General features: G+C 42.7%; 1 protein-coding gene across 1 annotated transcript in view; it reads left to right on the top strand.

The window, feature by feature from the left end:
- The first annotated feature begins 10,509 nt into the window (after positions 1-10,509).
- LOC140737780 (granzyme K-like) overlaps positions 10,510-23,918 on the top strand; it is a 29,162-nt gene continuing 15,753 nt past the window's right edge. Inside the window, exon 1 of the mRNA XM_073064416.1 lies at positions 10,510-10,585. Coding sequence (XP_072920517.1) covers positions 10,534-10,585 — 52 coding nt within the window. The 5' untranslated portion in view covers positions 10,510-10,533. The remainder of the gene's footprint in view (positions 10,586-23,918) is intronic.

Below are 23,918 nucleotides of genomic sequence, written 5' to 3'. Positions count from 1 at the left end.
CATCTGTAAAGGAAACCTACCACTAATCATATCTTTACCTCCCCCCACCCCCCGCTTTCTACAGCAATTGATCCAGCGCCATATTGGGCTGAGTCCATTACTCTCTGCACCTTCTTACACTCTTGTACAATCGAATTGCTGTGCAAGGCCATGGTACAACTACTCTAGGGTTACCCCTGTCAAGGTTAATTAGAGATGGCTAATAATTGCTGCCATTGTCAGTGATGTTCATAAACTGTGTGTGATCCCGGAGCTAAAATTATTGGAGGTCATGAAGTCAAACTGCATTCAAGACCTTTTGTGGCATCTCTCCAACGACATTTCAGGAACGGTTCGTTTGTTCCCTATTGCGGAGGTAATCAGGCCAAACTGGGTTCTAACTGCAGCACACTGTGAAAAGTAAGCTACGTGTTTTATGACTAAAAAAAAATTTTGTGATTAAGTGCTTAGCTCCCAATCTTAGCTTTCATAAAATAATTCCTTTTACACTGTTGTCACATCGTCATTAATATGTGTATCACTGTATTATTGGCATTTATTTTTATTAGCATGTTTCAGTTTGAATGGTCAGATATATACTCAGTGGCCACATTATTAGGTACCTCCTGCAGCTAAAAAAAGTGGCCACTGAGTGTCTGTTCATGGTCTTCTCCTGCTGTAGCTCATCTACTTCAAGGTTTGACATACTGTGAGTTCAGAGATGCTCTTCTGAACACCACTGTTGTAACACGTGGTTATTTGAGTTACTGTCGACTTCCTGTCTGCTTGAACCAGTCTGGCCATTCTCATCTTCCCTCTCTCACCAACAAAGCGTTTTTGCCGACAGAACTTCTACTCACTGGATGCTTTTTCTTCTTTATCACACCATTCTCCGTAAAAGCTAGAGAATGTTTTACCCGAAAATCCCAGGAGACGAGCAGATACAGACAGACAGACATACTTTATTGATCCTGAGGGAAATTGGGTTTCGTTACAGTTGCACCAACCAAGAATAGTGTAGAAATATATCAATATAAAACAATAAATAATTAAATAATAATAAGTAAATTATCCCAAGTGGAAATAAATCCAGGACCAGCCTATTGGCTCAGGGTGTCTGACACTCCGAGGGAGGAGTTGTAAAGTTTGATGGCCACAGACAGGAATGACTTCCTATGACGCTTAGTTTTACATCTTGGTGGAATGAGTCTCTGGCTGAACGTACTCCTGTGCCTAACCAGTACATCAGACACCACCGTCAGAGAGTCCAATTCCACCCCCACAACATCACTGGCTTTAAGAATGAGTTTGTTGATTCTGTTGGTGTTTGCTACCCTCAGCCTGCTGCACCAGCACTCAACAGCAAACATGATAGCACTGGCCACCACAGACTCGTAGAACATCCTCAGCATCGTCCGGCAGATGTTAAATTACCTCAGTCTCTTCAGGAAATGGAGACAGCTCTGACCCTTCTTGTAGACAGCCTCAGTGTTCTTTGACCAGTCCACCTTATTGTCAATTCGTATCCCCACATATTTGTAATCCTCTACCATGTCCACACTGACCCTTTGGATGGAAACAGGGGTCACCGGGGCCTTAGCCCTCCTCAAGTCCACCACCAGCTCCTTAGTCTTTTTCACATTAAGCTGCAGATGACCCTGGTTGCACCATGTGACAAATTTTCCCACCGTAGCCCTGTACTCAGCCTCATCTCCCTTGCTGATGCATCCAACTATGGCAGAGTCATCAGAAAACTTCTGAAGATGGCAAGATTCTGTGCAGTAGTTGAAGTCCGAGGTGTAAATGGTGAAGAGAAAGGTGGAGAGGGTCAGCAACTTTAAATTCCTTAGTGCTATCATTTCAGTGGATCTGTCCTGGGCCCAGTGAGTAAGTGTAATTATGAAGAAAGCATGGCAGTGCCTCGACTTCCTTAGGAGATTGCAAAGACTCGGCATGACAACTAAAACTTTGACAATCTTCTCTAGATGTGTGATACTAGCTGCGTCACAGCCTGATATGTAACACCTTGTCTGTAATGGAAAATCCTACAAAAAGTAGTGGATATGATTGATCCACCATGGGTAAAGCCCTCCCGACCACTGAGCACATCTGCACGGAGCATAGTTACAGGAAAGCAGCATCCTTCATCAGGGACTCCCACCACCCAAGTCATGCTCTCTTCTCATTGCTGCCATCAGGAGGAAGGTACAGGAGCCTCAGGACTCCCACCTCCAGGTCAGGAACATTTATTACCCCTCAAGCATCAGGCTTTTGAGCTAAAGAGGATAACTTCATTCATCTTCATTTGCACCATCAGTGAACTGTACCCACAACTGTAGACTCACTTTCATGGACTCTTCATCTATGTTCTTGATATTTATTGCTTGCTTGCTTGTTTGTTTATCTATCTACCTGTTAATTTATTTATTCATCTATTCGTCTGCTTCTTTATTTCTTTCATTTTCCCTTTTGTATTTGCAGAGTTTATTTATTGCCTTTTGCACACTGCTTGCTTGCCCTAGTGTGGTCTTTCATCGATTCTATCATGGTTATTAGATTTATCGAGTGTCCCCACAACAAAATAAATCTCAGCATTGTAAACAGTGATATAAATGTTTTTCAATATTAATATTTGAACTTCGAACTTTCAAAACATTCTGTATGAAACCCCCTTTTACTGGATGTCTCTAGAAACAGCTCGTTAGCCCGTCGTTAACAGCCACTGGATTCCGTGGTGCAAACTCCACCTTTCCCTGGCTTCATATATCTAGGATGTTTACAACTTTGATCCCAGTAAATCTGTGAGGTTAGGGTGCCTTGTCCACCCAGACTAACCTATAATTAATTCTTGGCAAATGGTCTGACCACAAAAACCTGTATGAAATTCATGTTGTAGCTTATTTAGGTACCTTTTTGCAATTTATGAATTTTATAGTAAGAACTCTTTTCAGTGAAATATAATTTTTCCTTATAATTGGCTTGTTCCAAATTTTGATATAGAAGTCTGCAAAGATAAAGAAAAATTGCTTCTAGGTTTTCTGTTTGTGAGAACACCTTAAAGTGAATAGCAGTTGATCACCATGGTAACTTTGAACTGCAGGACAATAGCCTCAAGGCAGAAATCCTTAATGCAGAAATCACAGAATCTTTGTTTGGAACCTTCTTTAAGATAGATAGATAGATAGATAGATAGATAGATAGATAGATAGATAGATAGATAGATACTTTATTCATCCCCATGGGGAAATTCAACTTTTTTCCAATGTCCCATACACTTGTTGTAGCAAAACTAATTACATACAATACTTAACTCAGTAAAAAAATATGATATGCATCTAAATCACTATCTCAAAAAGCTTTAATAATAGCTTTTAAAAAGTTCTTAAGTCCTGGCGGTAGAATTGTAAAGCCTAATGGCATTGGGGAGTATTGACCTCTTCATCCTGTCTGAGGAGCATTGCATCGATAGTAACCTGTCGCTGAAACTGCTTCTCTGTCTCTGGATGGTGCTATGTAGAGGATGTTCAGAGTTATCCATAATTGACCGTAGCCTACTCAGCGCCCTTCGCTCAGCTACCGATGTTAAACTCTCCAGTACTTTGCCCACGACAGAGCCCGCCTTCCTTACCAGCTTATTAAGACGTGAGGCGTCCCTCTTCTTAATGCTTCCTCCCCAACACGCCACCACAAAGAAGAGGGTGCTCTCCACAACTGACCTATAGAACATCTTCAGCATCTCACTACAGACATTGAATGACGCCAACCTTCTTAGGAAGTACAGTCGACTCTGTGCCTTCCTGCACAAGGCATCTGTGTTGGCAGTCCAGTCTAGCTTCTCGTCTAACTGTACTCCCAGATACTTGTAGGTCTTAACCTGCTCCACACATTCTCCATTAATGATCACTGGCTCCATATGAGGCCTAGATCTCCTAAAGTCCACCACCATCTCCTTGGTCTTGGTGATATTGAGACGCAGGTAGTTTGAGTTGCACCATATCACAAAGTCCTGTATCAGTTTCCTATACTCCTCCTCCTGTCCATTCCTGACACACCCCACTATGGCCGTGTCATCAGCGAACTTTTGCACATGGCAGGACTCCGAGTTATATTGGAAGTCTGATGTGTACAGGGTGAACAGGACCGGAGAGAGTACGGTTCCCTGCGGCGCTCCTGTGCTGCTTACCACCGTGTCAGACCTACAGTCTCCCAACCGCACATACTGAGGTCTATCTGTCAAGTAGTCCACTATCCAATCCACCATGTGAGAGTCTACTCCCATCTCCGTTAGTTTGTGCCTTAAGATTTTGGGCTAGATGGTGTTAAAGGCACTAGAGAAGTCAAGGAATGTAATCCTCACAGCACAACTGACCCCATCTAGGTGAGAGAGTGATTTGTGCAGCAAATACGTGATAGCATCCTCCACTCCCACCTTCTCCTTATATGCAAACTGAAGAGGATCCTGGGCGTGCCTGGTTTGTGGCCTCAGATTCTGTATTATCAGCCGCTCCATGGTCTTCATCACGTGCGACGTCAAGGCAACAGGTCTGAAGTCATTCAACTCCTTTGGTTGTGGTTTCTTCGGTACCGGGACAATACAGGATGTTTTCCACTGTCTGGGTACTCTTCTCTGCTCCAGGCTCATGTTGAAGATGCGCTGTAGTGGTTCTCCCAGCTCAGTCGCACAGGCCCTCAGTAATCGTGGGGAAACTCCATCCGGTCCAGCCGCCTTGCTGGTACAGATCTTCCTCAGTTGACCTTCCACCTGTGCAGCCGTAATCCTGGGCGTGGGCAAGGTCTCCTGTGAGTGGCTATTTTCCTGTGAGGGAAGTAAGCCTGGTGTGGATTTCTGCGGTGAGGATGAGATTGAGCTGTCGAACCTGTTGAAGAAGTTGTTCAGCTGGTTCGCTTTCTCCACATCTCCACTTATGTTCGCCCCCCGCTTTGCACCGCATCCGGTGATGATCTTCATCCCATCCCACACCTCCTTCATGCTTTTTTTCTGCAGCTTTTGTTCTAGCTTCCTCCTATACTGCTCCTTTGCCCCCCTTATCTGTACTCTGAGTTCCTTCTGAACTCTTTTAAGCTCCAACCGATCACCATCTTTAAAGGCCCTCTTCTTCTGGTTTAGGAGGCCTTTGATGTGACTAGTGATCCAGGGCTTATTATTGGGATAGCAGCGAACAGTTCTAACAGGGACAACTGCATCCACACAAAAGTTAATATAGTCCGTTGTGCATTCAGTGACCTCCTCAACGCCCCCACAGAGCCCCCCTTGCAGTACATCCCAGTTAGTAGTACCGAAGCAGTCTCTCAGGGCCTGTTCAGCTTCAGGAGTCCACTTCCTAAAAGAGCGTGTGGTAGTGGGATGCCTCATCACAATTGATTTATATCTGGGCTGTAACAAAACCAGGTTGTGATCAGCTTTCCCCAATGAAGGCAGTGGGGATGCACTATATGCCTCCTCTACGTTTGCATACAGTAGGTCAATAGTCCTATTACCCCTGGTGTAGCAATCCACGTACTGGGAGAAAGCAGGTAGTGTCTTGTCCAAAGTCACATGGTTGAAGTCCCCTGTAATTATCACCAGTGCCTCAGGGTGCTGTGTCTGAAGCCTAGCAACAGCGGAGCTGATGACGTCACATGCTACCGTTGCGTCGGCACGCGGCGGGACATACACATTCACAACAATGACGCTTGCGAATTCTCGAGGCAGGTAATATGGCCTCATACTCACGGCGATCAGCTCAATATCTCTTTCACAAACGGAGCTCTTTGTACTCACATGCCCGGGGTTACACCATCTTTCGTTAATGTAGACAGCGAGTCCCCCTAAAAGGAAAGTCCTTCACTGTAACTCTGGCTGTTAACTCTGGGTTATTATACTTTAATGTGACCCTCTTCCAATATATAAATTGTTAGCTGATTTGTCATATACCATTTTTCTATTTTCACTTGAATCCTTTGGATTGTGTAAACTTGCAGTTGGATCCCCTTTTCTGTGCTTTCAAACTTTTTGAACTCCTGGTGAAATTTTGTAAGTGGTAATGAGCAACCATTTCTCTCACAACTTCTGCTGAATTTCTGTCATAAATATTGTGTTGGAATTCTTTTTCAAGTCCTTTTGATGTCTGTTAAATAAAAAAAAAATTCATTGATGTGGATGATTTAGTTCATTCAGGTTTGCGTTATTTTCATATTTAAATCCAATCGTCAAAATCCCTTGCAAAGGTGAACACCAATTTGTAGCAGAACAAATAATCTCATCGTTCTTACTAACAAGTTTGTGCATATTGAATATATGACACCATTTCCATTCTGTAATTGCCAGTCACAGTGCAGTGAATTTCCCAATTTTTGTTTGACGGTAATGTTGCTTGTCATGTAGAACATCTACCAGTAGGTGGCTGCCTAATGTAGTAGCCGCTCTTCAGATTATTTAACCCATTTTTGCTCAATTTCTTGTGATATTTTAGAGAACAATTTGGCCAGTTATATTTTTCTTTACAAGAAGGAATTGGAGGCAATATCTTTCTTGAAGTTCACCTGATCTTAGTGGCAAAGGTATTCTCTTCAGTCAATAAATTAGAGCTTTCAGAATTATAACCCAGTGATGATGAAGGAAAGATGATATATTTTTTACAACTGCATGCTATGACTTAAAGGTAAACATCAAGCTGAAAAATGCTGTGATGTTCCCAAGCACTGGCTGCCCCTGTTGCAAGTATAATAAAAGTGTCAGGTACAGGACTATAATTTATAGGTGGCAGGGCAAGTTGGGAAGACTTCTCATAACAAAGTGTACAGTATGCTTGAGCTTAATATTAGACTAATAGATTGCAGAAGTAAGGAATCATGCTGAATTTTATAAAAAACTACAGATGGAATTATTTGTATGATTATGTTCTTTATAGGATCACAATTTAGGAATGATAGCAAGGCTTTGACAATACTGATTTGGTATGGCATCTTAACTTTTGACAAACTTCCTATAGGTGTGTGGTGGAGAGTATGTTAACTGGCTACAGCACAGTCTGGGGTGAAAACACCAATGCCCTGGAAAGGAAAATCCTATAAAAAGTAGTGGACACAGCCCCGTCCATCACGGGTAAAGCCCTCCCCATCATTGCCCACATACAGTATACATGGAGCGTTGACACAGGAAAGCAGCATCCACCATCAGAGACCCCCACCACCCAGGTCATGCTGTTTGCTTGCTGTTGCCATCAGGAAGAAGGTACAGGGGCCTCAGGACTCACACCACCAAGTTCAGGAACAGTTATTATTCACCCTCAACCACCAGGCTCTTGAACCAGAGCAGATAATTGGAAACCAGACAAATTTGGCACAAAATTGCCAGGTTCAGAAGCCAGAGGTCTAGGATCCAAAAGGCCAAAAATCCAGGGACAAGAGTTTGAATCCCCCCACAGAACGCAATAGAATTAAATTCAAATTATTAGATAAATGTGGATTTAAAGATAAACGCTGATAGTTGAGAAATAGACATGTTTAACCAATGTCCATCAGGAAAGGAAATCGGCCAGCCTACACCTGGACTGGCCCTTAACATGACTCCAAACCCACCAATGAGGCTGACTCCACCTCCTCAGTTTAAGGACAATTAGAAATGGACAAGAATGCCAGCATTAGTAGCTACGCCTACAGCAAATGAACCAACAAATTAAAACAAAGGATTACAGATATGCCATTGAAATTAACATACAACAGCTCTGGGCAAATGCATGATTGCAGCATAGGACTGTGGAATTAGCCTTTAAGTAATCTTGAGAACATATATTTAGTACCTGAACCAGCATGATGTCATTTTCTGGAGTTTTTGAATTAAACTCTGGGTGAGGAATCATCTTCCTTCTGCTCTTCTTGTCTCTCAGAAAGCGAATCTACTCCAAGGACCACTCTAGATTGTTTTACTTGACAAAGCCTAGGTTAACAAATTTCACGACACATGCTGGTGATAATAAACCTGATTCTGATTGGAAAGGTGACGGAGATATTCAGGATTCCAGAAAGCACTTGAAAAACAATGGTCTCGGGACATTGTCCCTTTATTTATCATGTTATTTATGAGCACGAAATACCAATTTTACAAAATCATAAAGCAAACGTACTTCCCTCTTACTTTCTTTTAATTTCACTGATTTCCTTCAGTTCGTTGTTCTCATTAGACCTTCATTCTCCAGTATTTCTGGCAGATTTTAGTATCATCTTTCCTGAAGACAGATTCAAAGTGATTGTTCAATTTCAATTTCTCTGCCATTTATGTATTTTCCATGATAAATTGTCCTGCCTCCTGTCTATAAAGGATAAATATTAGCCCCAAGTAGCATTTTGCATTTTAACTTAATCTACCAAAGTTCCTACAGTTTATGAATAAACTCTTCTCAGGCTTCAAGCCGTCACAGGTATTGATTATAGCAAACATTTTGATGAGAAACTCTGCCATCATCATCTTCAGGGACAATGCCTGGATATGTCTATTCGGGTGGTATTTATATCCCTGTATTCTGTCCCTCCTGATTGGTTAGTCTGCATCCAATCAGGTCTCCACTCTCCTACCTTGATTATGATTAATTTCCAGTTCTTACTTAGAGCAAGACCTTTGTCTTTGTTAAAATTCATTTCCACCAGTTCTACTTCAATGTCTTTCTTTACCAGGTGGTTCTGAAAACCATTGTTATGGCACAGTCATTTTGTGCAGTCGAAGTCAATCCTATGACCATTGCGAATGCAATGTTCTGCTACCACCAGTTTCTCCAGGTAATCCAAATGGATACACCTCCTGTGCTCCATGATGGGCGTTTCCACCGTGTGTTCAATCTGACTGATATACACTGGCGGTAGCGACGGGTTCCTCCTCGTTGTTCGGTTTCCTGGTTTTACTGTCAGCCCTGTTAAGGCCCCGATTTATTTCTTTCAGCTTGTAGCCATTCTGCATCCACTTCGTGCATAATCGTCTTATTCCCACAGGGAGACACTCGGTGTCGGAAATACCTTTCGTATGGTTAAGCAAATTAGAAAGAACCGCTCTACATTGGGAGTCGTGATGATGGGTATTACTATTAAGGTATAAGTCAGTGTTAGTGGGTTCCCGGTAGACACCATGTATGAGACTGCCGTCCAGTTTCCGTCACCTTAGAATGTCCAGGAACAGGAGGAAACCATTCTTCTCCATCTCCATCATAAATTGTACGTTTGGATGTTTACTGTTCAGATGTTTGTGAAACTGTTAGAGTGCCTGGAGTCCATGAGGCCACAATATGAAGGTGTCACCACCATTACGCCTCCCAACGTAGAGTGGTTCTTTCTACTTCGACTAACTGTGCAAACATACTGAAATTTGTGAAAGGGGCCACAAAATAGTCAGCACAGGGAAAATGGAATTTCCCTCTAATTCAATATGGATAATTGATGCCATTGTCTTTAGTTTCTGTTGTGATCTCTATCCCTGATCTTACTTAACATCGCTCACACTAGAAATTGTTTGAACACTTTGCTTCCTTGGTGCTGGATTCAACTGTGATAAATTTTTCTGGTCAGATATCTCAACTCAATCTGCTGATTTCCACTCTGAAAAATTATCACTTCCATTTTGGAGGTGCTCTGCAGCAGAAAAATGCTCAGCAGATCAGTCAGCATTTGTGGAAGTGAAATTTGTACTTAATTCTCTGAGTGTTTCCTCGTACACTGTGTGTTTACTCACCCCCCCCCCCCAATAATGACAATGTGTTCCACAGCTTTGACATTACTCCTTAAAAATATTTATCCACCCTTCTTTTTGCTTTAAATTTGTGTGTGTGTGTGTGTGTGTGTGTGTGTGTGTGAGTGTGTGTGTGTGTGTGTGTGTGTGTGTGTGCGTGTGTGTGTGTGCGTGTGTGTGTGTGCGTGCGTGTGTGTGTGTGTGTGTGGGTGTGTGTGTGCGTGTGTGTGTGTGTGTGATGTCTGTGCAGACAGAGAAGGAGATGTATGGTGAAAGTTAAGGGGAGAGAATGTGTGAGCAAGAAAGAGGGAAAAAAGAGTGAGGAGGAGAGGAGAGGGAGAATGAGATAGAGAGGTGAGAGTTGGTAGAGGATGAGAGAGTGAGGGGAGACTCAGGAAAAGAGAGGAAGATAAAGAGAGAGAAAGATAGGGAGAGAATGTGTGTGAGAGAGAAAGAGGTAGTGAAAGAGAGAGGGAGATGAAGGGAATGGAGGGAAATAGAGAGGGGGAGATTAAGAAAGGAGAGGGAAATGGAGAGAGACATAAGGAAGTAGAAGAAGATAGAAGAGAGAGATGTTGTGTGTATGTGAGACTGAGAGTTGCAGTCACAACTACATGAAGGTCTCTTTTGTTGGCCAAGCAAATGAGAAATACATTTTCCTTAACTTCCATAGAAAAAACTGTCCATTTTCATAAAGGTTTATACATGCTAAGCTAAACCAGGAAAACCTGCAGTTTGGGATAATGACTTGCATTGCCAGTGGAGTATGTTTTATTCCATCATGCTGACCGTCTCCTTTGCTTTGTTCAGAAAGAATATGTGTACTGCTTTCAGATCAGATGATCAGGAAATCCAAAGTCCGGATGATTTGTGAACCCAATCCAATGGGAGGTAATGCCAACTGGAGGGCATTAAAGGGTCTGAAGTTCAAAGAGGGGAATTTAAAGGAGATTTATGAGTTGATGGAAGTAGATATTATAGCAATGATTCAGAGCCATTTGGACAGACACATGAACAGGCAGATAATGAAGAGATGTGGACCCTGTACAAGCAGATATTCACATGGTATCAGGATCAGCACAGACTTAGTGGCCTGAAGGACTTTGCTCTACTGCTCTATATTCTGTGTAAGTGTCTGGTCACTTTCATTGGAGGTTGGAGGGTGGGACACTCAAATAAATAAATCACTTCCCTCTAAGTCTATTATAAATTAAAAATAATTTAGGTGTGATCACACAAGAAACAATCATGAAACCATTACTGTACAAACCATCATTTTCCTAGCACCGGTGTTTAAGTAGCTAAACAAGGAATATTTGTTTTCATTTAAGAAACTAGTTTAATTTAATTTGCCATCATAAGCATAGTTTATGACCAATATTCTCATGGGGAGGTATGCCAGAGCTGTTGGGGAGGGTTTAAAATTAATTTGGCTGGGAGTGGGAACCAGAGTGAACGGGTTCAGAATAGGACAGATTGTGAAAAAAGCAAAGATAACATGCAGTCAGACTGTCAGGAAGGACAGGCAGATGATAGGACAGATGATAAGATGTTGGAGGGATTGGAAAATAGGCAGAGGGGGTGAAAAAATGAAGTAAAAACAAAGGAGAAGGCATAAAACAAAGCAAAAATTAACAGGAATACAGGAGTGGGGAGATTTTAAAAACCTACAACGAGCAACTAAGAGAGCCATTAGAAAGGAAAAGATGGAATATGAAAGCAAGCTAGCAAACAATATCAAAGTGGACAGTAACAATTGTTCGTGTATGCAAAAAATAAAATAAAGATGAGAGTGGATATATGACTGCTAGAACATGAGGCTGGAGAAATAGTATTGATGGATGGAAAAGTGGCAGGTGAACTATATGAGTATTTTGCAACACGAGTGAATCTGCAGATGCTGGAAATAAATAAAAAACACAAAATGCTGGCAGAACTCAGCAGGCCAGACAGCATCTATGGGAGGAGGTACCCTTACCCCCATCCCTATCTATTATTTTAGTCTGGTTCTCTTTCTCTCTCTTTGCCCCCCCCCCACTATAATCTCTCCCCCCAGCCCTACCTTTCTTTCTCTTTTATTTCCCATAATTCTCCACCTTCCCCCAGCCCATTTCCCTCCAGCCTATCACTTCCCAGCTCTCTACTTTATCCCTCCCCCACTTCTTATCCCCCCTCGACCATCCCATGTTACTTCACTCCTGATGAAGGGTTTCAGCCCGAAACGTCATTATTACCTCCTCCCATAGATGCTGTCTGGCCTGCTGAGTTCTGCCAGCATTTTGTGTTTTTTATGAGTATTTTGCATCAGTTTTTACTGAGTGAAGACACTAGCAGTGTGCCAGATGTTGAAGGGTGTGAGGGAAGAGAAGTGAGTTCATTTACTATCACAAGGGAGAAGGTGCTCAAAAAGCTGAAATAGCTAAGGGTACATCAGACATCTGGACAAGATGAACTGCACCCTAGGGTTCTGAAAGAGGTAGAGTTAGAGATTGGGGAAGCAGCCGTAATGATCCTTCAAAAATCATTGGACTCGGGCATGGTTCTGGAGGACTGGAAAATTGCAAATGCGACTCCACTCTTTAAGAAAGGAGGAAGGCAACAGGAAGGAAATTATAGACCAGTTACCCTGACCTCAGTGGTTGGGAAGATATTGGAGTCAATTGATAAGGATGAGGTTATGAAGTACTTGGTGACACAGGAAAAAACAGAACAAAGTCAGCATGGTTTCCTTAAGGAAAATCCTACCTGATGAACCTGTTGGATTTCTTTGAGGAAATTGCAAGTAGGATAGATAAAGGTGATGCAGTGGATGTTGTATATTTGGACTTTCAGACGGCCTTTGACAAGGTGCCACTCATGAGACTGCTTACCAAGTTAAGACCCATGGTATTACAGGAAAGTGGTTGAGCATTGGCTGCTCGGTAGGATGCAATGAGTGTGAAGAAAAGGATCCTTTACTAGGGGTTGGCTGCCAGTGACTAGTGGCGATCCGCGGGGGTCGGTGTTGGGACCTTGTCTTTCTATACGATATATCAATGACGTCAGTGGCCTTGTTGCCAAGCTTGCAAATGATATGAAGTTTGGAAATGGGTTTGGTAGTGTTGAGGAAACAGGTAAACTGCAGAAGGACTTAGAACAATTAGGAGAATGGACAAAAAATTGGCAAATGAAATACCATCTTGGAAAATGCATGGTCATGTGCTTTGGTAGTAGAAATAAATCTGCAAACCATTTTTTAAATGGGTAGTAAATCCAAAACTCTGAGGTTGAAAGGGATTTGGGAGTCCTTGTGCGGAACACACTCAACATTATCCCCCCCAACATTATCCAGAGTAATATACCTGCTGTTGAGTGGGATGGCCACAGGGGTATTCTGTACTGGCTGTTTAACACCTTTTCCCTTCCTGAATGTCACCCAGTTTCCTGTGTCACGCACCTTGGGTACAATGAACTCTCTATATGTCTTATCTATCACCCCTTCAGCCTCCCGAATAATCTGGAGATCATTCAGTGCCATCTCCAACTCCTTAACATGGATTATCAGAAGCTGCAGGTGAATGCACTTCTCACAGTTGTAGTGGTCAGGGAGACTGGTGGGCTCCCTGCCTTCTTGTATCCCACAAGAGGAGCATTCAACTATCCTGTCTGGATGAGCTGAGCTGTCTCCGCAACTTCCTGCAGTTCCTTGTGGTCATCATGCACCAAGGATGCTTCTTTGCTGCATCAATAGAAATAGGCAAGGCTCAAAGGATACCTACCAAATTTCTCGTGCCTCCTGAGGAAGTACAGGTGTTCATGAACCATGGTGTATATCTGTTGGCCTAGGATAGGTGATGTTCTCTCTGAGCAACTTGAAGGTCTCAATCTTCTCAACCTCAGCGACTGTTTCAAGCCGGCTTTAATCATACCAGTGCCCAGGAAGAGGGTGTCAACCTGTCTGAATGACTATTGCCCAGTGACACTTACATCCACAGTGTTGAAGTGTTTTGGGAGGTTGGTGTTGAAGCATATCCACTCCTGTCTGAATGGTGACTTGGATCTGCTCCAATTCACCTACTGAAGCAACAGGTCTACAGCAGATGCTATCTCGCTGGCTCTTCACACAACCCTGCAACATCTGGACAGCAAAGATGCATACATCAGGATGCTCTTTATCGATAACAGTTTGGCATTTAACACTATCATCCCCTCAAAACTAATCAGCAAACTCCAAGACCTGGGTCTCAATACTCCTTTTGTACAATTGGATCCTGGATTTCCTCACTTGTAGACCCCAGTCGGTTCGGATTGGCAAAAGCATCTCCTCCACAATCTCCATCAGCACAGGAGCACCATAGGGATGTGTACTTAGCTCCCTGCTCTACTGACTTTACACCTGTGACTGTGTGGCTAAGTACAGCTCCAACACCACATACAAGTTTGCTGATGACACCACTGCTGTGGGCCGTATCAAAGGGGTGATGAGTCAGCATACAGGAGTGAGTTTGAAAACTTGTCTGAGTGGTGTAATAACAACAGCCTCTCACTCAATGTCAATAAGACAAAGGAACTTATTGTAGACTTCAGGAGAGGGAAACCAGAGGTCCATGAGCAGTAATCATTAGAGAATCACTAAATTAGTCAGTATCTCTAAATTCCTGGGTGTCACTATCTCAGAGGACCTATCCTGGACCCATTATATAAATATTATTACAAAGAAAGCACAACAGCGCCTCTACTTCCTCAGAGTCTGCAGAGGTTCAGCATGTCACCGAAAACCTTGGCAAACCTCTATAGATGTGTGGTGGAAAGTGAGCCGACTGGATGCATTATGGCCTGGTATGGGAACACCAATGCCTTTGAGTGGTAAATCCTACAAAAGGGAGTAGATTCGGCCCAGTACATCATGGATAATACCCTCCCAACGATTGAACACATCTACATGAAAGGTTGCCATGGAGAGCAGCATCCATCATCAAGATCCTCAGCACCCAGGCCAGGCTCTTTTCTGACTGCTGCCCTCAGGTAGAAGGTACAAGAGCCACCAGGTTCAAGAACAGTTACTACCCCTCAACCATTAGGCTCTTGAACAAAAGGGGATAACTCCACTCATTTAAACACTCTGTTATATTGTTAATTCATGCTCATTATTTGTTACTATTAATTTTTATATTGTAATCTGGGAGACAGGGAGTCCATCAGTGCCCACCTGCAGCTTCTAACAATCCATGTTATGGAGTTGGAGGTGGAAATGGGTGAAAACCAGATCATTCGAGAGGCTGATGGGTCTATAGATAGGATATACGTAGAGGAAGTTACTGTACACCCAAGGTGCAGGACACAGGAAAATGAGTGACAGTCAGGAAGGGGAAAGGGGTTAAACAGCTAGTTAAACAGTCCTGTGGGCTTTCCCCTCAACAACAGGTATACCACTATTTTTTACTGGGGAGAAGAGACGCGCTGTGGCGATAGGAAATTTGTTAGTTGGGAGAATGAACACGAAGTTCTGTGGACGAGAATGAGATTCTCAGATGGTATGTGGCCTCCCAGGTGCAAGTGTCCGAAATATCTCAGATCAAGTCCTCAGCATTCTTAAGTGGGAGGGTGAACAGCCAGAGGTCGTGGTCCATGTAGGTACCAATGACATGGGTAGGATAAATGATGAAGTTCTGCATAGGGAGGTCTGGGAGTTAGGTGCCTATTTAAAGGGCAGGATCTCCAGGGCTGTTTTCTCAGGAATGATACCCATGCCACGTGCTAGTGAGGCCAGTACTAGGAAGATTATACAGTTCAACATCTGGCTAACGAGTTGATGCAGGAAGGACAACATAAGATTTTTGACTCATTGGGCTCTCTTCCAGGGTAAGTGGGAACTATACAGAAGGGATGGTAGCCATTAGTGATACTTGGCTGCAGGGGGGGCAGGACTGGCATCTGAATATTACAGGGTTCTGTTGTTTCAGATGGGAGGGAGCAGGAGGGATTAAAAGAGGAGCAGTGATGTTACTAGTCAAGGAAAATGCTACGGCAGTGCTCCGTCAGGACAGACTGCAGAACTCGACTATTGATGTATTATGTGTGGAACTGAGAAGTAAGGAAGGTGTGACCATGTTAATGGGGCTGTATTACAGATCACCCAACAGCCCGAGGGATTTAGAGGAACAAATTTGTAAAGAGATCACAGACTGTTGCAAGAAACATAAGGTTGTTAAGATTAAAATTAGAGAGCCACAAGGGGCTGATAAAATCCAGTTTATATAATCATTCTCACTCACTGGTAAATCAACCTAGGGTCAGTAAACCAGGCCAACAGTCCAGAGCAATAGAAATGAAGGGTTTTCTTGTTGGTGGTGTCAACTTTTAGAAGAGATGTAAAATGAAGACTGTTATAAGCTTCTTGTCAGTGGCCTGGACTCCCCAACAGGCCCAAACAGTTAATGATGCCAGAGCACTTTTGCTTGAAGGACATTAGTGAACCAGAATGGTTTCTGATGGAGATTTGACAACTTTAGGCAACTGTCATTTTACAATAACTTTAGCAGCGTAAACTCTCTAGCTGCCAGGATGGGATTCAGACTCATGCCTCCAATCAATAATAAACTCTATGAATTGTAGTCCACCAACTGAAATGCTAGCTACTATATCCTTACGACTGTGGTAGGCAAGGTCTGAGTATACAAGTTTTGAAACTTTATATTATTAAACGATGAAAAGTGTCTTTTAAATCTGATTATAAATTGCTTAAATACAGTGAAACCATTTTACTCATCCAGACTATCATTTTGTTGATAGCTGCCCTCTCCTTACCACAGTCCCAGTACTATTTGCATGATCTCATAAAATGTGCAGAAATGCTGATCACATCAGTCCTGAATGATATCAGATTGTCCAACATCACTACTGGCCACTCTGTTATCTTATCATAGTTTTCTGATCTTCATACTATCTGATATGTTTCTCACAGATCCCCTTTAAAAGTCTTTCTACAATTTTCTCATGACCATGACACTTACACAGAATATAGAGCAGAATAGCAAAGTCCTCAGGCCACTAAGTCTGTGCTGATCATGGTGCCAATTTACACCGTACATCTGCTTGCAATTGTCCACATCTTTTCATTGACTGCCTGTTCATGTGTCATAGCATGTTAACAATTTAGTTTCATATTTTGATTTCAGAAAGTATAGATAATTGTCTAATCATAAATATGAGAGTGTAGAATTTAAGAATTGTGAATTGGGACTGAGCCAATCCCTTCCACCTCATCCCTGAGTAAACAAAATATAATGTATAATAATTGTGATTTGCTCATTAAAAATAAATTCTCATACTTTGTGAAATAGAAACGTTAAACATGCTATGTTTGAACTTGAAGACTTAACATGATATGGGATGAAAATCTATGGGTCATAATTCTACAGTTTAGCTCATGAAGATTTGTATTGTGTATCCTGGAGCGGAACCTTCATTCTGTTGGAAATATTGGTGACTGTACCACAATATTTGGATCATTCGGGAGAATGAGCAATTTATAGATAGTAGTTTCAGGGAGGTAGCTACACCAAAGGAGCAGGGCACAGATAATTGGATTACTGTCAGGCGAGGGAAGGGGAAAGGGCAGGCAGAGCAGGGTTCCCCTGTGGCCATTCCCCTCAACAACAAATATACCGATTTGGATACTGTTGGGGGGGTGGATAACTTACCTGGGAAAAGCTGTGGCAGCTGGATCTCTGGGACTGCATCTGGTTCTGCAGTGCAGAAGGGAGGGTAGAAGAAGAGGAGAGTGGTAGTGATAGGGCACTCGATAGTTAGAGGTACAGGCAGGAGGTTCTGTGGTCGTGACTGAGACTCCTGGATGGTTTGCTGCCTCCTGGGTGCCAGGGTCAGGGATGTCTCTGATCACGTGCCAGCATTTTGAACTGGGAGGGTGATCAGCCAGTTGTCATGGTGCACATCGGTACCAATGGCGTAGGAAGGAAGAATGAGGAGGTCCTGAAGAGTGAGTATAGAGAGCTTGGTAGGAAGTTAAAAAGCAGGACCTCGAGGGTGGTAATCTCAGGATTGCTACCTGTGCCATGTGCCAGTGAGGGAAAGTGTAGGATGCTCTGGAGGATGAACACATGGCTGAGGAACTGGTGTAGGGTGTAGTGTTTCAGATTTCAGGATCATTGGGACCTCTTCTGGGGCAGGTGGGAACTGTTCAAGAGAGATGGGTTACACCTGAACTACAAGGGGAGGTTTGTTAGTGCTGTTGAGGAGGGTTTAAGCTAGATTTGCAGGGGGATGGGAACCAGATTGCCAGAGCAGATAGTGGAGTGGAAGTGAAAATAAATTATGTTAAAAGTTCATGCAAAGTCAGAAATAGAAGGGTTGTGTGTGGTGGTAATAATCTCCTGAGGTTTGTCTATTTCAATGTGAAGAGTATTGTGGGGAAGGCAGATGAGCTGAGGGCGTGGACTGACACATGGAATTATGACATTATAGCCATTGGTGAAACTTGGCTACAGGAGGAGCAGGACTGGCAGCTTAATGTTCCAGGGTTCCGATGTTTCAGATGTGATAGAGGTAGAGGGATGAAGGTTGGGGGAGGTGGTGGAGGTGGCATTGCTAGTCAGAGAAAATGTTACGGCAGTGCTCAAGCAGGACAGATTTAAGGGTTTGTCTACCGAGGCCATATGGGTGGAGCTGAGAAACAGGAAAGGTATGACCACGTTATTGGGGTTGTATTATAGACCACCCAATAGTCAGCAAGAATTGGAGGAGCAAATCTGCAGAGAAATAGCAGACAACTGCAGGAAATATAAAGTTGTAAGAGTAGGGGATTTTAATTTTCCACATATTGATTGGGACTTCCCATACTGTTAAAGGTCTAGACAGGTTAGAGTTTGTAAAATGTGTTCAGGAAAGTTTTCTAAATCAATATATGGAGGTAGCAACTAGAGAGGATGCAATATTAGATCTCCTATTAGGAAACGCGTTAGGACAAGTGATGGAAGTGTGTGTAGGGGAACACTTTGGCTCTGGTATTCATAATGCCATTAGTTTCAACTTGGTCATAGATAAAGATAGATCTGGTCCTTGGGTTGAGGTTATAAACTAGAAAAAGGGCAAATCTGAAGAAATGAGAAAGGATCTAAAAATCTTGGATTGGGACAGGTTGTTCTCTGGCAAGGATGTGATTGGTAAGTGGGAGGCCTTTAAATCAGAAATTTTGAGAGTGCAGCGTTTATATGTTCCTATCAGGATTAAAGGTAAAGTGAATAAGAGTAAGGAACCTTGGTTCTCAAGGGATATTGGAACTCTGATAAAGAAGAAGAGAGAGATGTATGACATGTATAGGAAACAGGGAGCAAATAATGTGTTTGAGGAGTATAAAAAGTGTAAAAAATACTTCAGAAAGAAATCAGGAGGTTCTAAAAGAAGACATGAGGTTGCTTTGGCAGTCAAGGTGAAGGATAATCCAAAGAGCTTCTACGAGCAAAAGGATAGTAAGGGATAAAATTGCTCCTCTTGAAGATCAGAGTGGTTGGCTATGTATGGAACCAAAAGAAATGGGGAGGATCTTAAATGGGTTAGGACTTTATTTCCTGGAGCATAGAAGAATGAGGGGAGATTTGATAGAGGTATATAAAATTATGATGGGTGTAGATAGAGTGAATGCAAGCAGGCTTTTTCCACTGAGGCAAGGGGAGAAAAAACCAGAGGCCATGGGTTAAGGGTGAAGGGGAAAAGTTTAATGGGAACATTGGGGGGGGCTTCTTCACACAGAGGGTGGTGGGAGTGTGGAATAAGCTGCCAGATGAAGTGGTAAATGCGGGCTCACTTTTAACATTTAAGAAAAACTTGCACAGATAGATGGATGTGAGGTGTACGGTGGGATATGGTCCAGGTGCAGGTCAGTGGGACTAGGCAGAAAAATGATTCAGCACAGCCAAGAAGGGCCAAAAGGCCTGTTTCTGTGTTGTAATGTTCTAAGGTTCTACATGGTTCTAATACCAAACGTCTCCCGGCAGTGTAACAGATGAAACCCTATGTGACAGGAAATGTGGTAAGCCAACCCTCCTCATCTTTCCTGATCTATGTGGAGCTGTTAAAATTCTTGCTGCAGCTTGGTTGTCCTGTTCCTTTCTTCCATTTTCGAGCTGGATAGGCTCCTACTTGTTTCCATTCATTCACTGAGGTCAGAGCATCGGGGAGGGTTTAGGTAGGAAGTAGACACATTTTTCGAAAGATCAAGGAATTGAGAGCTATGACCGTTTGACCAAAGAGAGGAGGTGAAACCTATGGAAGATCACTCATAATGACATTAACTGGTAGGGCAGGCAGGTTTGATGGGCCGAATGTCCGGCTCCCACTTCCATTTGCTTAAATTCATATGATCTGTTGTACTGTGCAACCTCTGAAGTGCCTGAAGAATATATCCTCGGGGCTACCTTTAATTTTGATCCACACACCACCCTTTGCTTGCACCAATTAAAACAAACAGGGTTCAGATTTGTGTTGATGCATGTACTATCACACAGCCCCCCCTCAGCTGAACCCTCCCCAAAGATGGGGAGAGAATGTGTATGTGAGAGACGAACAGCCAGACAAACAGAGAGATGGAGATGAAGAATGGAAAAGGAGATGTAGAGAGAGAATTGAAGTTTGTTACAACTGTAACTATTTGTAACCAGTTACCACTGATTTTGCAATTCAGAATATCGGTTGCAAAATATAAATGTCTCCATTGTACAAACACAGGAGAATTTCATTTTCCTTAACCTCCATAGAAAAAACTACCCTTTTTCATCAAGGATTATACATGTAAAGCTAAAGTAGAAAACCTGCAGGTTAACGTAATAATCCAACCATAAACAAGAGAAAAGCTGCAGGTGCTGGAAATCTGAGCAACACACACAAAATTCTGGAGGATGTCAGCAGGCCAGGCAGTATCTATTGAAAAGAGAACAGTCGATGTTTCAGGCTGAGACCCTTTGGCAGGATTGGAGAGAAAAAAAGCTGAGGGATCATAGAAATATTTCAGAGCCATTTGGACAGACACATGAACAGGCAGACAATGAAGAGATGTGGACCATGTGCAAGCAGATGTACAGTGTAAATTGGCACCATGAACAGCACAGACTTAGTGGCCTGAGGACTTTGCTATTCTGCTCTATATTCTGTGTAAGTGTCATGGTCATGAGAAAATTGTAGAAAGATATTGACTTGTAAAGGGGATCTGAGAGAAACATATTAGATAGTATGAAGATCAGAAAACTATGATAAGATAGCATAGTGGCCAGTAGTGATGTGGGAACAATCTGATATCATTCAGGACTGCTGTGATAAGCATTTCCACATATTTTATGAGATCATGCAAATAGCACTGGAACTGTGCTAATGAGAGGGCAGATATGAACAACATAATAGTCTGGATGAGGAAAATGGCTTCAGTGTACTTAAGCAATTTATAATCAGATTTAAAAGATATTTTTCATCCTTTAATAATATAAAGTTTCAAAACTTCTGTACCCAGACCTTGTCTACCACAATAGTAGGAAATAGTAGCTAACATTTCAGCTGGTGTACTACAATTCATAGAATTTATTATTGATTGGAGGCATGAGTCTGAATCCCATTCTGGCAGCTGGAGAGTTTATGTTGCTAAAGTTATTGTAAAATGACAGTTGCCTTCAGCCCTGGTGACCATAAAGTTATCAAATCTCGATCAGAACCTATTCTGGTTAACTAATATCCTTCAAGCAAAAATGATGTGGCATCATTACCTGTTTGGGCCTGCTTGGGAGTCCAGGCCACTGACAGGGTAGATTTGTAATTGCCTCTTGAGGTGGGCTGGGTAAGAGGGCAGTTAGGAGTGGACAATAAATCCCAGTTTTTCTAATGATAGTCACACTCTGTCCATCTCACTTAATCCATTTATCAGTTTACCCAACTTGATTACATTATCTCTAATCCTTCTAAACTCACTAGGCTACAGAGTTTTTAGGAATAATAGCAAGAAAATATTTGCGTGTGTCTTTTATGTTTCAAGGATTGAAGATGTTCCAAAGTGCTTCATAGTGTCGTTCAGACACCAACTGAACTCTGCTATTCTTTTCTGAATAAGGCCATTATCAATTTTATGTCAACTTGAGGAGCTTACAAGAGTCTTAGTTTAACATCCCTTACAAAAGTTGACACCACCAACAAGAGAACCCTTCATTTCTATTGCTCTGGACTGTTGGCCTGGTTTACTGACCCCAGGTTGATTTACCAGTAAGTGAGAACGATTATATGAACTGGATTTTATCAGTTTAGATCTTGATCCTCTCCACAACAATTTTTCTCAAAAGTGTTGTCTCCTCAGAATTTATTTCTGTTTATGATAGGCCGCTTGAAGCTGAACACAATCTAATTTTAGACTACTTGCATAATGCAGGAACTTGAAGCAACAAGTAATTAACTTTTATTGAATATAATGCATTTAATTGCATAATGTTGAGGTTGGATCACAAATAGAGAAAGCTTGGAGACAGTGTGAAATTGAGGATAGGCAGGAGATCGAGAAGGGACGCAATCTGACCGCTGGTTTGAGATGTGTCTATTTTAATGCGAGGAGCATTAAGAAATAAAGCAGATGAGTACTGTGAATTCTGGTCGCCTCACTCCAGTAAGGACGTAGAAACCATAGAAAGGGTGCAGAGGAGATTTACAAGGATGTTGCCTGGATTGGGGAGCATGCTTTATGAGAATAGGTTGAGTGAACTCGGCCTTTTCTGATTGGAGCGACAGAGGATGAGAGGTGGTCTGATCGAGGGGTAAAAGATAATGAAAGGCATTGATTGTGTGGATAGCAAAGCTGAAATGGCTAGCACGAAAGGGCATGGTTTTAAGCTGCTTGGAAGTAGATGCAGAGGAGATGTCAGGGGTAAGTTTTTTACGCTGAGAGTGGTGAGTGCGTGGAATGGGTTGTCGTCAGCAGCAGTGGAGTTGGAAACAATATGGTCTTTTAAGAGACTCCTGGATGGCTGCATGGAGCTTAGAAAAATAGAGAGCGTTGGGCAAGCCTAGGTAGTTCTAAGGTAAGGACATGTTCAGCACAACTTTGTGAGCCGAAGGGCCTGTGTTGTGCTGTACGTTTTCATGTGTTGCTACGTTTCTATCTTTACAATAATTCAGCTAAGCTTAAAACGTTTAGTTAGATAGATAGATAGATAGATAGATAGATGGATACTTTATTCATCCCCATGGGGAAATTCAACTCTTTTTCCAATGTCCCATACACTTGTTGTAGCAAAACTAATTACATACAATACTTAACTCAGTAAAAAAAAATATGATATGCATCTAAATCACCATCTCAAAAAGCATTAATAATAGCTTTTAAAAAGTTCTTAAGTCCTGGCGGTAGAATTGTAAAGCCTAATGGCATTGGGGAGTATTGACCTCTTCATCCTGTCTGAGGAGCATTGCATCGATAGTAACTTGTCGCTGAAACTGCTTCTCTGTCTCTGGATGGTGCTATGTAGAGGATGTTCAGAGTTATCCATAATTGACCGTAGCCTACTCAGCGCCCTTCGCTCAGCTACCGATGTTAAACTCTCCAGTACTTTGCCCACGACAGAGCCCGCCTTCCTTACCAGCTTATTAAGACGTGAGGCGTCCCTCTTCTTAATGCTTCCTCCCCAACAGGCCACCACAAAGAAGAGGGCGCTCTCTACAACTGACCTATAGAACATCTTCAGCATCTCACTACAGACATTGAATGACGCCAACCTTCTTAGGAAGTACAGTCGACTCTGTGCCTTCCTGCACAAGGCATCTGTGTTGGCAGTCCAGTCTAGCTTCTCGTCTAACTGTACTCCCAGATACTTGTAGGTCTTAACCTGCTCCACACATTCTCCATTAATGATCACTGGCTCCATATGAGGCCTAGATCTCCTAAAGTCCACCACCATCTCCTTGGTCTTGGTGATATTGAGACGCAGGTAGTTTGAGTTGCACCATATCACAAAGTCCTGTATCAGTTTCCTATACTCCTCCTCCTGTCCATTCCTGACACACCCCACTATGGCCGTGTCATCAGCGAACTTCTGCACATGGCAGGACTCCGAGTTATATTGGAAGTCTGATGTGTACAGGGTGAACAGGACCAGAGAGAGTACGGTTCCCTGCGGCGCCCCTGTGCTGCTGACCACCGTGTCAGACCTACAGTCTCCCAACCGCACATACTGAGGTCTATCTGTCAAGTAGTCCACTATCC

The sequence above is a fragment of the Hemitrygon akajei genome, chromosome 13 (assembly GCF_048418815.1).
Source record: "Hemitrygon akajei chromosome 13, sHemAka1.3, whole genome shotgun sequence".
Classification (NCBI taxonomy): Eukaryota; Metazoa; Chordata; class Chondrichthyes; order Myliobatiformes; family Dasyatidae; genus Hemitrygon; species Hemitrygon akajei.
The sequence above is the reverse complement of the archived record's forward strand: the minus strand, read 5'-3'. Positions and strand labels throughout refer to the sequence as shown.